Below are 13848 nucleotides of genomic sequence, written 5' to 3' on the forward strand. Positions count from 1 at the left end.
AAGGGGCCGTTCTGACACTGCGGGGCCTCATGGAACCAAGGGGACATTGTGACACTGCAGGACCTTGTGTAACCAAGGGGCCACTGTGACACTCTGGGGCCTCCAGGAATCTGGAAGGCCGTTGTGACACTGTGTGGGCTCGTGGAAACAAGGAGTCCATTGTGACACTGAGGGGACTTGTGGAGCCACAGAGAGCATTGTGACAGTGTGGGACCTCATGTAACCATGGGGCCTTTGTGACACCCTGGGGCCCCATGGAACCGAGGGGCCACTGTGAAACTGCGGCACCAACGAGAACATTGTGACACTGTGAAGCCCCATGGAACCAAGGAGTCCATTGTCACATTTTTGGGGCCCCATGGAAACAAGGGAACCAGTGTGACAGTGCAGGGCCTGATGCAACCTGGTGACACTGAGGGGACCCATGGAACCAAGGACATCTTTGCAGATGACACCAAGCTGGGTGTGAGTGTTGATCTGCTGGAGGGTAGGAGGGCTCTGCACAGGGCCTTGGAAACTCTGGATCCAGGGCCCAAACCCAACAAGGTGAGGTTTAACAAGTCCAAGTGCCAGGTCCTGCACTTTGGCCACAACAACCCCTGCAGTACTACAGGATGGGGACAGAGGGGCTGGAAAGCAGCCAGGCAGAAAGGGACCTGCAGGGACTGATGGACAGCAGGCTGGACATGAGCCAGCCGTGTGCCCAGGTGGCCAAGAAGGCCAATGGCTCCTGGCCTGGATCAGGAATGGTGTGGCCAGCAGGACCAGAACTGCTGTGCCACCACTGATCTGCACCCAGGTCTGCACACAGACATTGCTGCTGCAGCTCCAGAGAAGGCAACAAAAGGGCATCTCTGCAGAAAACTCTGCTGGGAGATCCTTTAGTTCCTTGAAAGCCACCGAGAGTGCAGCCCTTCATTGACACAGTGGCCACAGGGAAGGTAGAGACAAACAAAATGGCAAATGGCACAAAAATTACATTTATTGTGGACAATATGGAAAAAAAGTAAAACAAAGGGGAAAAAAATCCCCACAGCTAATTCAACAAGAAGTATCAAAGATGACTTTTGTTACAAGTGATTTTCAGAAATTTGCCAGCAGTTTAATGTCCCTGAAACCATCCAGTCATCAGTGTCCACACTGCAGCCTTGAGCTCCTGGTTCCTCAGGCTGTAGATGAGGGGGTTCAGGACTGGAGGCACCACCGAATACAGAACTGACAGGGGCAGATCCAGGGATGGGGAGAACATGGAGGGGGGCTTCAGGTAGGCAAATATTGCAGTGCTGAGGAACAGAGAGACCACAGCCAGGTGAGGGAGGCAGGTGGAAAATGCTTTGTGCCGTCCCTGCTCAGAGGGGATCCTCAGCACAGCCCTGAAGATCTGCACATAGGAGAAAACAATGAACACAAAACAACCAAATCCTAAACACACACTAACAGTAATGAGCCCAAGTTCCCTGAGATAGGAATTGGAGCAGGAGAGCTTGAGGATCTGTGGGATTTCACAGAAGAACTGTCCTAGGGCATTGCCATGGCACAGGGGCAGGGAAAATGTATTGGCTGTTTGCAGCAGAGCATTGAGAAATGCACTGGCCCAGGCAGCTGCTGCCATGTGGGCACAAGCTCTGCTGCCCAGGAGGGTCCCGTAGTGCAGGGGTTTGCAGATGGACACGTAGCGGTCGTAGCACATGATGGTCAGGATGGAAAGCTCTGTTCCAATGAAGAGCATAAAGAAAAAGAGCTGTGCAGCACATCTCTTGTAGGAGATGTTCCTGGTGTCCCAGAGGGAATTGTGCATGGCTTTGGGGACAGTGGTGCAGATGGAGCCCAGGTCGCTGAGGGCCAGGTTGAGCAGGAAGAAGAACATGGGTGTGTGCAGGTGGTGGCCGCAGGCTACGGCGCTGATGATGAGGCCGTTGCCCAGGAGGGCAGCCAGGGAGATGCCCAGGAAGAGGCAGAAGTGCAGGAGCTGCAGCTGCCGCGTGTCTGCCAGTGCCAGCAGGAGGAAGTGGCTGATGGAGCTGCTGTTGGACATTTGCTGTGGCTGCACATGGGCACCTGGTCATGGAGAAAGGACAGGGACAAGTCAGGAGAGGCTGGCAGGAGCTCTTTTAACGGACTGCTTTCCTACCCACACATCATTCCTGTCTCTCTGAGGTCAGAAATCCCCAGCATTCCTCCTGCACTCAGAGTTTGCCACTGAGAGATGTGAGAGGCAAAGGATTCCCTGTGGCTGAGGGCAGGTGAGGGGCTGGATGGATTTGTTCCCCCAGCACTGCCCTGTTCAGCCCCCTCTGCTTCCCTGAGCATCTCCCTGGGCCTGGACATTCCCTCCTGAGAGGTGCCTTGTCCCTGCCAGTGCTCACAGAGCCCATCCCACCCTGTGTGCCCTCGGCCCGGCCCTACAGAAACCTGCCTGTGTGCAGGGCCCTGGCTGGGGCAGGCTCTGTGTGCAGCTGGGCAAGGGCAGCTCAGGAGAGCCCTGCTGGGCCCTGCAGAGGTGATGCTGCTGCTGTCCACGGCTGAGGAGTGGCTGAAGGCCCTTTGGGAGGCTCCCAGCAGAGAGACTGACCACCCAAAGTCACAGTTCTGGAGTCTCTGTAAATGTTCAAACATTCCTTTGATGATCCTGTGGGTCCCTTTCAACTCAGAATGTTCTGGGATTCTGGGATTGCAATTCCTGTTCTGCTTCTCTCCTCCCGCTGTTGTCTATAATCAAAAGAGAAAAAGTCCCTTGCAACAGTGGTGGAAGAATAAAGTCAAACCCAGACCTTTATTGGAAGCTTTCAGGTGTCCCAGTCGGGATGGAACACGCCCAGTCCCTGATTTCAGCAATTCATTAAGGTTGATAATTAGGATATTTAACAGGAACATCCAATAGGAGATTCGGTTGCCCCAGTTACACACCCCTGGCTCAAACCATTGGAGTAATTCCAAGGGCTTCTTTGTACGTTTTTGTTATGACTGCTCACATTGTGGTCAAAAATGAAAATGTCCTTCTTCCTGATTATAATGTCCGCTTCCTGAAAATAAGACTCCCCAGTAATTCAAGAATATATTTAGACAGCATATTGTTTGAAAAACTAAGAGATACTAAAGTCAATCAAGGGTTGCAGTAATATGAGTACATAATAGAAGTTTAATAGAGTTAAATAAGAGTTTAATAGAGTCAACTAAGGATTATAGATTTATAATTATATCATAGTAATTTACAGAGCTACAAATATATGAAAAGCAAAAATCTTATTGTCACCACCCCAGCTTTCCCATCCTGCTCCAACCAGGAAATTGAAAACACTCTCAGGAAATCTCCTGACCTTTACAGCAATCCCAGGCTTACCTTCTTTGGGAAGTGCCCTCTGGACCTGTGCCCAGGCTGGTCTGGAGCTGGGAGCAGCCCTGCCCCACCCAGCCCCTCTCAGCAGCAGCACCTGCCCTGCTCAGGGTGGCTCCTTCCCCCCACAGCTCCTGGCCAGCGCTGGGAGCAGCTCCAGGGCCGGCTGAGAGCTGTCCCTGGCAGGCAGCAGAGTCCTGGCCCAGCACAGCGCCCTGGGCTGCAGGACCCTGCTCTGCAGGACAGCCCTGGGCACCCCTGGCTGCTCTGCACAGGAGATGAGCAGAGAATGCACTCACAGGGGCTGTGGGCATTGGGATGTTCCAGCTTTAGGAGATCACTGCAGGAGCTGCAGCTGCATTGTCCTGCAGCCAGAGGTTCCTGTGCCAAGGGCTGGCAGTGATTCTGCCCCAGGCACTTCTCAGCCCCTTCCCAGCCCTGACTGATTGAAGCTCTCTGTGCCTCTGTGCTGTGCCTGGGCTGGCTGCAGGCAGTGCCCCAGCCCTGCTGGGCTGGGAGAAGAGCTGCTCAGCAAGAGAAATGTGCTTTTGAAGCTCTGCTTGGTTACCAGGATCACCCTCTGTGCCAGGAGCCCGGCCCAGCTCAGCAGCACAGACACAGCACAAGGACTTTAATGACCCTCTGGGGCTTTGTGCTCAGGCCCTGAACATCAGGCCCTGAGAGGGAGCTGCAGAAACCTCTCCAGAACTCCAAGTCAGAATCCAACTCCAAAGTTTCTTGGACTTTTAATGGGTCCCACTGAGGGACACGACTGAGAAAGTGTCCCCAGGCCCCAGGCAGAGCAGAGAACTGGAGGCACTGATGACAGGTGGGGACAAAGAAAAGCCAAGTCTTGGTGCCCTGGGGCACAGCAGGGTCTGTGCCACCAAGGGCTGTGAGGAGACACCTTGTCCTGAGGCCCTGGGGCCTCCTGGCACAGCCCCAGCCAGGCTGGGCACTGTCACCCCCTGGTCCTGCCCTCAGCATCCCCCCCCAGCCCACATCCCAGTGGCCTCAAGGATCTGCTGGAAGGAGTCCCTGGGGAGCCTTGGTCAGGAATAGCCCTGGGGGCTCCTTCATGCTCCCAGGGACTGCAGGTTCTTCAAAGGACTTTGGTTTTTGCTTTTGCCTTGGAGTGTCTGAGCACTTTCTGCAATCATGGCCTCCAATTATCTGGTGCAATTAGTCCCTGGAGAGGCTTTGTCAGGAACAACACTCAGTGGGGCTCATTAATGCTTCAAGGTACTTCAGTTCTTTTAAAGTAGTTGGTGTTTCTCTTTTGATACAGACTCTGTGAGAGGTTTGTGCAATCATGGCCCCAATTATCTGCTTTAATGAGTCCCTTGAGAGCTTTGTGCTGACACTCAGTGGAGCTCATTAATACTTTGAGATACTCAACTTTTGTATGTTACTTTAGATTGTCCTTTCCACACTGAGAGGTTTTTTTGCCATTTTGAGTCTCTGAGAGATTTTTGTGCCATCCTGGCCTCCAATTCTCTCCTCCAAGGAGTCCATGAGGAGCCTGTGTTGGGGATGGACCTCAGTGGGTCCCATTAATGCTTTGACACATTTGGGTGTTTCCTCTGACTTGACTTCTGGAAAGGTTTGTGCAATCTCCTCTCAGGCCCTGAGGTTAAAGGTCTCAGCTCCAAATGCACCAACAGGGGTCATTAGGATCAAGCAACTCCTGACAAACCATGGCTCTGCCTTGATTTCCCTCTTGTCTGGGGCAGTTCATTAGGAAAATTTCCTTCTGCAGTTATTGAGAAATATTTTGAAGAGCTTTTAGGAAATATGTATTCCTGTTTTAAAGGGTGTCTTTTATTAATCTTCTTATTATACAATATGTGATTGCAGCATTCAGTGACTGATACTGACCCAGGGACACTCCTAAGGAGGTCTGGCCTGGTCAGAGACACTGTGCCTTGAGATCTGACCCAGTGTCGACAAACTTGCTCCCCGTTCCCCAACCCCATCCTGTCTCTCTTCACTCACCTGGGACCTGCTTTGCTCAAAGAACTGGCTGTGCACAGCCAAGGAGGGTTTCTCCTTCTTTTATTTTTGAAGTTAACTAAACTCCTGAGTTTCCCCATTGAAAACAGACACCCTCCTCAGGTCTGTGCCAAGCCGAAGGTGCCTCCAAGACCACTACAGCTGTGAGGGTGGATCATCATCCCAACCCGCACTGGGCCATTGCAAGGGGCTGTGTCCATGGACACTGCACTGACCAGACTGATGGGTTTGGGTGCCATGGCAACGCTCATCAGTTCAGGTTTCCTTGGAAACCACCCCAAGGAGTCATTTCTGCAGCCAGGTTCCATGGCCTGCAGAGCTGTTGCTGCATTCAGCTGCCATGGCAGCCCTCAGGACAAAGCAGTGCCAGGGCTGTTCCAGGTACAATTGCAGTGACACTCATTGGTGTCACCAGGTTCCACAGCAACAGCCACAGGGACGTGTTCCTTGGTTTGGTGCCGTGACAACCAAGGCCTGGAGCTGCTGTGATGGTTGTTTGCCATGGACACCTGCCCTGGGCCCCTTGCTCAGGGCTGGTGTCACTGGAGCTGGGTCTCTGGGAGCTCCAGAGGTGGCTGTGGAGCATTGCCTGTGCTGTGCCAGGGACTGGCAGACACTGCTGGGTTGGGATAGAGGCTCTGGGGGGATTGGGGTTCCAGGGCAGGGCAGGGCTGGGGTTCCAGGGCAGGGCAAGGCTGGACCTGCCCCTTCCTTCCCAACACACAAAATGTTTCCAGACAACAAGCTCCTCCACTCTGTCACAACAGGCAATATTGGAGGTGGAACCCCAATTCTGGCCGTAGGCACCTGGACAAGAAGGACAGTTCTTTTCCATAGGAAGGAAAGCCCAGAGCCCCAGTGTTTGGAAGGCAGGTGAGAGCCTCAGTAGGCCAAGGCCAGCCAGAATTGTCAGTAATGGCAGATTTTTCTGGGACCAGCCTTTGGATATAGGGAATTTTGGAGGTAGAACCCCAATCTCAGCCATGGGCACTAGGAGAAGCTGGAAAGTTCTTTCCCATAGGAAGGAAAGCACGGAGCCTTCCCCAGTGTTTTGGGGACAGATGAGAGGTCACCCTCATGAAACCATTGCCAGCCAGACTTCTCATGGCAATATTCCTATGGGATCAATCCCTGGATAAAAGGAAATTTGGAGGTGAAATCTGAATTCTGGCCATGTGTGCCTGGAGAAGAATGAGAGTTCTTTTCCATAGCAAGGAAAGCACAGAGCCCCAGTGCTCCAGCAGCTGATGAGAGGCAGCCCTTGGCATTCCAACATCAGCCAGACCTGTCAGTGGCCCCTGGCAGGCCAAGCCAGCCAGACCTGTTCCATGTTCCCTCACTTCCATGGGGTCCCACAGTGTCCCAATGGTCCCTGGCTTCCAGGAGGCCCTGAGGTGTCACAATGCCTCCTTGGTGACACCAGGCCCTGAAGGGTCCCAATGGTCTCCATGGTTCCATCAGGCCCCACAGAGTCATGGTGGTCTCTGGGTCCATGAAGCCCCGTGGTGTCACCATGGCCCCTTGGTTCCATGGGCTCCAGTGGTGCCACAATGATCCCCTTGGTTCCATGAGGTGCCCACAGTGTCACAGTGATCTCCATGGGAAGGAAAGAACCGAGCCCCAGTGTGGCAGGGGCAGCCACCAGAGGCCAAGGCCAGCCAGACTTGATGGTACTGGCAGATTTTGTCTGGGAGCAATCCTTCAGTGTACTGAGTTTTAGAGTAGGAATCCCAATTTCAGACATGGACATCTGGGGGAGAAGGACAATCCTTTTCCATAGGAAGAAAAGCACGGAACACCGGTGTTTGAGGGGCAGATAAATGGCAGCCACCAGAGGCCTAAGGCAGCCACACCTCTCTGTCCTGGTAGCTTTTGTCTGAAAACAACCCTTGGATATAGGGAATCTGGGAGGTGGAATCCCAGTTTCTGCCATTTCTCCATACATAAAGATGGTTTTTTGTATAAGAAGGAAAGCACAGAGGGCAAGTGTTTCTAAGGGAGAGGAGAGGAGAGGAGAGGAGAGGAGAGGAGAGGAGAGGAGAGGAGAGGAGAGGAGAGGAGAGGAGAGGAGAGGAGAGGAGAGGAGAGGAGAGGAGAGGAGAGGAGAGGAGAGGAGAGGAGAGGAGAGGAGAGGAGAGGAGAGGAGAGGAGAGGAGAGGAGAGGAGAGGAGAGGAGAGGAGAGGAGAGGAGAGGAGAGGAGAGGAGAGGAGAGGAGAGGAGAGGAGAGGAGAGGAGAGGAGAGGAGAGGAGAGGAGAGGAGAGGAGAGGAGAGGAGAGGAGAGGAGAGGAGAGGAGAGGAGAGGAGAGGAGAGGAGAGGAGAGGAGAGGAGAGGAGAGGAGAGGAGAGGAGAGGAGAGGAGAGGAGAGGAGAGGAGAGGAGAGGAGAGGAGAGGAGAGGAGAGGAGAGGAGAGGCCAGCCAGACCTGTTTCTCCTGGAAACTCTTGTCATGGAGAAATCCTTGGATATATGGAATTTGGGATGAAGAATGTCAGTTTTGACCACGGACACCTTGAGAAGAAAGAAGGTTCTTTTCCATTAGAAGGAAAGCACTGAGCCCCAGTATTTCAAAAGCTGATGAGAAGAAGCCCCCAAGAGGCCAAAGGCAGCCAGACCTGTCCGTCCTGGCAGCTTTCACTTGGGAGCAATCCTTCGATGTACTGAGTTTTGGAGGTGGAATCCCAGGTTTAGCCATGGGTGCCTGGACAGGAAGAAGAGTTCTTTTCATTAGGAAGAAAAGCACAGGGCCCCTATGTTTCAGAGGAACATGAGTGCCAGACCTCAGGAAGCCAAGGCCAGCCAGACTTGTGATTCCTGGCATCATTTTTCTGGGAGCTATCTTTGTATATAGGGAATTTGGGAGGGAGATCCCAAATTTTGGCCATGGGTGCCTGGTCGAGATGGATGCTTTTTATGCAAGAAAAGCACACGGACCCAGTGTTTGAAAGGCAGATGAGAGGTGGCCCCTGGGTGGCCAAGGCAGCCAGACCTGTTTCTATTCACAGATTTCATCGGGGAAAAATCTTTGCATATAAGGAAATGTGGGGAAGGAATCCCAGTTTTGGCCATAGACCCCTGGAGAAGAAGGACAGTTCTCTCCTACAGGATGAGGAAGCAAAGAGTCAATTGTGACCCTGGGGTCCCACGTAACCAAGGGGCCATGGTGACACAGCAGGGCCACGTGGATCCAGTGGTCCATTGTGACACTGTGGATCCAAGGAGACCATGGAGACACCCCCAGAACCTCATGGAACCAAGGAGTCCACGGTGACCCAGCGGGGCTGCATGGAGCCAATGGTCCATGGTGACACTGCCCATCCAAGGAGGCCATTTGGACACTGCAGAAGCTCATGGGGCGAGGTGGCCATTGTGACACTGAAGAACTTAATGCCACCAAATATCCATGGGGACACAGCAGGGCATCATGGAACCCAGGAACGGCTGTTGGCAGTGCGGAAACTCCTGGAACCAGGGGCTGTTGTGGCGCTGCAGCACCAACACAGCTGCTGCACCTTGTCCCCTGCCCTGCACAGCTCCTTGGGAGGCACGGCAGGAGCAGCACCCTGGGAGCCTCAGGATTGCCCCTCTGGGATCCGTGGCACACACTCCCAGGGGCTGGAATTCCAGTTCCCAGCCAGGAAAAGATGTTCCTGCCCTTGAAGGCAAAGCTCTTTTGGAAGAGCCAACAGCCAAGTGGAGCAAGATCTTACAGTGACATTTCACCGCCAGCCTTCATAACTTCACCCATGGTTGTCGTAGCTCATGGATTGGGAATTAAATCAGGGCAGGGCCTTTGGTGGGAGCTGCCCTGGGTCAAGGGAGACACTGAGAGAGAAACAGAGCAGGCAAAGGAAGGCAGGAGAGAAAGGAGGTGTTTTGGTTTGGAATGACAGGTGTCTGCTAAGGAAGGCAGGGGCCTCTCCTGAAATGGAAAAATATAGACTCTCTTTCTGAATTGTTATAAATTTGAAATTAAGGGGGGCTCTCTGGTAAAAATATGGGAGCAGGAATGACAGCTTTTTATTAGGAAAGAAAATGAAAATATGAACAATTCAGTGAACAAAAACAACACTGAGAGAGCCAGAATACAACCTGACACCCTGTTGGACAGGGTGTTGGCCGCAGTCCAATTGGAATGGGGGCTGCAGTCCTCCTGCAGTGTCAGGTGTGGTTCTGTTGGAGAAATGATCCTGTAGAAAAGGGTGTCTTCTTCTGAAGAGGAAGAGGCAGCTGTTCCTCTGAGAAATCCAGCCCAGAAAAAGCTGTGTTGGTGGGCCAGAATCTCAAGATTAGATGCAGGTAGGAATACTTGGCTCCTCCCTCTGGGTGGAGCAGCTCACAATGGGATGTTACAGTTCTTATCAGTCATGCAGTGACATTCAATAGCTCATTATCAGCAGATGTCTCCCCTGAGTGGGGACTGATTGTGGAAGAGATAAGGAAAAACTGCCCACTTAACTCAGGACAACTGCCATACAGATGGGAAATAGAACACATCTTGCTTTTCAGTCTGGGACAGGAGGTCACAAACAAAATCAGCTGAGAAGGCGGCACTCTGAAAAGCAAACCAGAACTGACAGAAAATGAATGGGACAGAAATCAATAATTCTGGAAGTTTGATTTACTATCAAAATAAATCACACCCACCCAGCCCCATACAATCCTGATCCCAAAACCTCAATTTTGGATCTTCTCTCAATCTCCTTCCAACCCCATCTAACCCTGGAGGCGGAGGAATTGAGTAGTTTTGGCATGGGATTGAGGTGGGAACCAGCCACTTTGAGGTGGGATTGAGTAATTTGGGGTAAGATTGAGGTGTTTCCAGTGGCATTGAGTAATTTTGAGGTGACAGAGCAATCCACCTTGGCTTTTGGAGTGCAAAGATATGGAGAATACTCACATATATTGCCCAAGAACCCACAAATCCTCCAGAATATGTTCCCACACCATAAATTCCACCTCAAATACCTCTTAAATGGTGGGACTTTTGACATCTCTGGTCAATACCCTTTTAAACCATTTTTCAGGTGTTTTTAAGTGATAAAGACAAATCAGAAGAAAATTAGGGCCAAACCAAAACCAGATACCCCTTGAGCATCCCCTGAGCACTGGACAAAACAAACTTGGCAGAAATCAAACTTAACCCTCCATAAAATGCCTTGAGGAAGATTTGCTCTTCCCACAAGTCACTTGTGATGGAAACACAAACAAATCCCAAACATGAATAAACTGAAAATAGAAGCAATTCTGTGGCAAATCCAAGTTTCATCAGTTCCAGCACAGCTCCAGCTCAGCTGCCGGCAGGTTCCGATAAAAGGAAAGTGGAAATTTGGCCCAATACGGATTAATAAAGGGAAGGGAAAGGTCTGTGTAGCTGTCACAAAGGTGACAGGGACAAAGAAAATAATGATTCTGATATTTGGCAAAGTCTCCAGAGCTGTGAATTCAGGAGTTACTTGGGAATTTATCTACTTGAACTGGGCTTCTTGTAGGAATTTACTGGTCTTGAGTTCCTCACATTGGGGTGAATGATCCTTGTCAGTCTTGCTAGTATCATTTGTTCCCTTTTCTCCAGTTATTTAAAAAAATTTTTCAAGGAAGGACAAGAAAATACTTTCTTTACCCTGGCCACCCACAACAGCCATTTTCCTCATAAGTTCTCCCAAAAGTCACTCAGAGGAAGCTGCATCCAAGTTCCTCCAGAAAGAGGCAGAACCTTCGCAGAGGAAAGACCCATGCTGTTGTCAAAGGCACTTGGGGTCAGACAGCAGTGCCCTGAACTCACTGTGCCAAAATAATGTCGCAATCTGGTTAATAAAATTGTTAGAGAGATGCCTCTGCCCCAGTGAAGGTGCTAAGGAGACCAAATCCAAAGTGGATTTTATTGAACAGTAAATGTGAGGTAGAGAGATGGAAAGAAAGAGAAAAGAGGAGAGAGCAAGGGAGTGACAGGGAAAGAGATCTCCCCCTGGGGCAGGGCAAGTGTGACATTGTCACCTGTGTGTGTGGCCTTCCCAGGGTGGGGGTTTTACACCTGAGCCAGTTTGGGTAAGGGGGGTGGTGTTCACCCCCCACCCCGAGCAGGGATGGCCTCACTGTTTCAGGTTACAGTGTCAGATGTAACCAAAAGTGGTTTTAGTCACCATCTCCATAAACTGTTATCAACAGGTGGGGCAGTGTTCTTTATCTCTTCCATGGCTCAGCCCTGATAACGCTCTCCAGGGGCCATCTTCTGTTAATGGGCCATTGAGTGTCACTGCAGGACTGATAAAATTACATCATCCCATTGTGGGATGCTCCGCCCAGGGGGAGGAACCAAGCATTCCTGCCTGGATATAATCTCACCCTTGCAACACCACGACCACCTTGCCTACTGCATTCCCAGAGGACAAGAGCTCCACAACCACCACTGGACCTTCAGAGGAAGACCAGACCCTTCTACACGATCACCACTTTGACAGAATCACGTTCATCACTCCAGCCGGACTGCAGCCACCATTTCATCAGACTGCTACCACCACCCTGAGCAACGGGGTGTCAGGTTATATCTTGACTCTGTCAGATTAAGCCAGTGTTTCTGTATCATTGCCTTGATTCTAATTTTCTTACTCAATTGTCATTCTGGCTTAGACTCTCTCCCTGGTTTGCCTTCAAACCAGTACAAAACTCAATGTGCTCATCCCTTGTTTTCCTTCCAAAACAGGATTTCCCATACCAGATTTACCAGATGGAGGAGAAGGCTGTGAGGAAGAGGAAGGTGCCCTGGGACACCGAGGCAAGTGAGGAGGAAGTCAGTGCCCCTTTCCCCCTCTCTCCTGCTCCATCTCCCAGCCCAGCCTGGCCCCCAGCTGCAGGACAGCCCCGCTGCCGACGCTCTGCTGACGGGGACGCACTGGGGGGATCTCCTTGCCCTTCCCTGTGGGACGGAGGCAAATCCCATCCTCTCCTAGTCTTTCCTACCCCAGAGCAGGAGATGAGGATGGAGACCAGGGAGGACAAATTCCCACAGCAGAACCTCATGGAAGAGGCCATTTTTAGCAACTCCACAGCGCATGAATACAACAGGGAGGAAAAGCCCAGGTGATCCCACAGGAGGAGGTGCTGCAAGCCTAGCCCAGGGTGCTCTGAGGGGGAAAGACCCAGCCTGTGCCAGGAAGGTGGGCAGAGCTTCAGCCAGAGCTCAGACCTGGTGGTCTCTGAGAAGCTTCACGATGGGGAGAAGCCCCACAAGTGCTTGGAGTGTGGGAAGAGCTTCAGGCAGAGCAACAATCTGAAATGACACCAGATGATCCACACCGGGGAATGGCCCTACGAGTGTGGGGAGTGTGGGAAGGGCTTCAGCTGCAGCTTCGACCTCATCATCCACCAACGCATCCACACAGGAGAGAGGCCCTACAAGTGTCCTGAGTGTCAGAAGAGGTTTCACACCAGCTCCCATCTCCTTGAACATCAGCGGATTCACACGGATGAGAGGCCCTTCCACTGCCCTGACTGCGGAAAGGGCTTCAAGCAAAACTCCCACCTTGTCAGGCACCGGCGCATCCACACTGGGGAGAGGCCCTACATGTGCCCCACATGTGGGAAGAGGTTTCAGAGCAGCTCAAATCTCCTCCTGCATGAGCGGGTCCACACCGAGGAGAGGCTCTTCCTCTGCTCTGACTGTGGGAAGGGCTTCAAGGAAAACTCCAACCTCATCAGGCACCGGCGCATCCACACTGGGGAGAGGCCCTACGAGTGTCCCCAGTGTGGGAAGAGCTTCACCCGGAGCTCTTACTTGACCCGACACCAACGGAGCCACTGGTGACGGAAGCCCTGTGAGTGCCCCAACTGCAGGAGGACCTTCGTGCACCACTCCAGCTTAACCCCCCCATTGAAGAACCCACATTGGGAAGAGCCCTGGTGATCCCTGTTCCCTGTGATCCATGCTGGGAAGACACCTGTACCTTCTCCTGCCCCTGCCAATGACCTTATGTGGGATTGAAGAACATGAGGGTCTGGCCATGGCCCTGTCACTACATTCATTCCCACCTCAGGTCATTGCCAGGGGCAGGAAAGGGACTCTCTCTCTCTCCCTGAGAAGGTTGTCCTTTCCAGGCAGGAGGAGACGTGGCCAGGAAGATACAATTGATGGTGATGTAATTTCCCCTGTAAATACTTTTTCTTATCCTTTCTGTTGTCAATAGTTTTTCTGTTCCTGTTTGTTCCTCACCTCGTTGCTGTTCCCAGTAAATTGTTCTTATCCCAGCCTGGGATCTTTCCCTTTTTTCCTTCAGTGGAAGGTGGGAGGGCAACGAGAGCCAGCACGGTTTTAGCAGGAGCAGGAAATTGGGGAATTCCATTCCTGAATCCCGGCCTGTGGAAACCGAACATCCCAGCTGGTGCCAGCCCTGGTGGCCATGGCAGCAGCCTTGGGAGCGGGTCCCTGGCTGGGGCTGAGGGAACCTCTTCACTCTGGTGCCCAGGGACAGGAGTGCAGGGAGCGGCTGCAGCTGAGTCGGGGCA

The 13848-nt window shown here is 52.2% G+C and overlaps 2 protein-coding genes and 1 pseudogene across 2 annotated transcripts in view; 1 reads left to right on the plus strand and 2 right to left on the minus strand.

Annotated features, from left to right (window-relative positions):
• Nucleotides 1-13848, plus strand: part of LOC100230077 (uncharacterized) — a 674623-nt pseudogene that overhangs the window by 518768 nt on the left and 142007 nt on the right.
• The window catches only part of LOC140680874 (uncharacterized), a 989054-nt gene that overhangs the window by 117911 nt on the left and 857295 nt on the right, over nt 1-13848 (minus strand). The window lies entirely within an intron of this gene.
• LOC116807376 (olfactory receptor 14J1-like) lies at nt 1103-2035 on the minus strand. Its single transcript, XM_072919866.1, has one exon. The coding sequence runs from the start codon at nt 2033-2035 to the stop codon at nt 1103-1105; it is 933 nt and encodes a 310-aa protein (XP_072775967.1).

This window comes from Taeniopygia guttata, chromosome 30 (assembly GCF_048771995.1).
Source record: "Taeniopygia guttata chromosome 30, bTaeGut7.mat, whole genome shotgun sequence".
In the NCBI taxonomy this organism is placed as follows: domain Eukaryota; kingdom Metazoa; phylum Chordata; class Aves; order Passeriformes; family Estrildidae; genus Taeniopygia; species Taeniopygia guttata.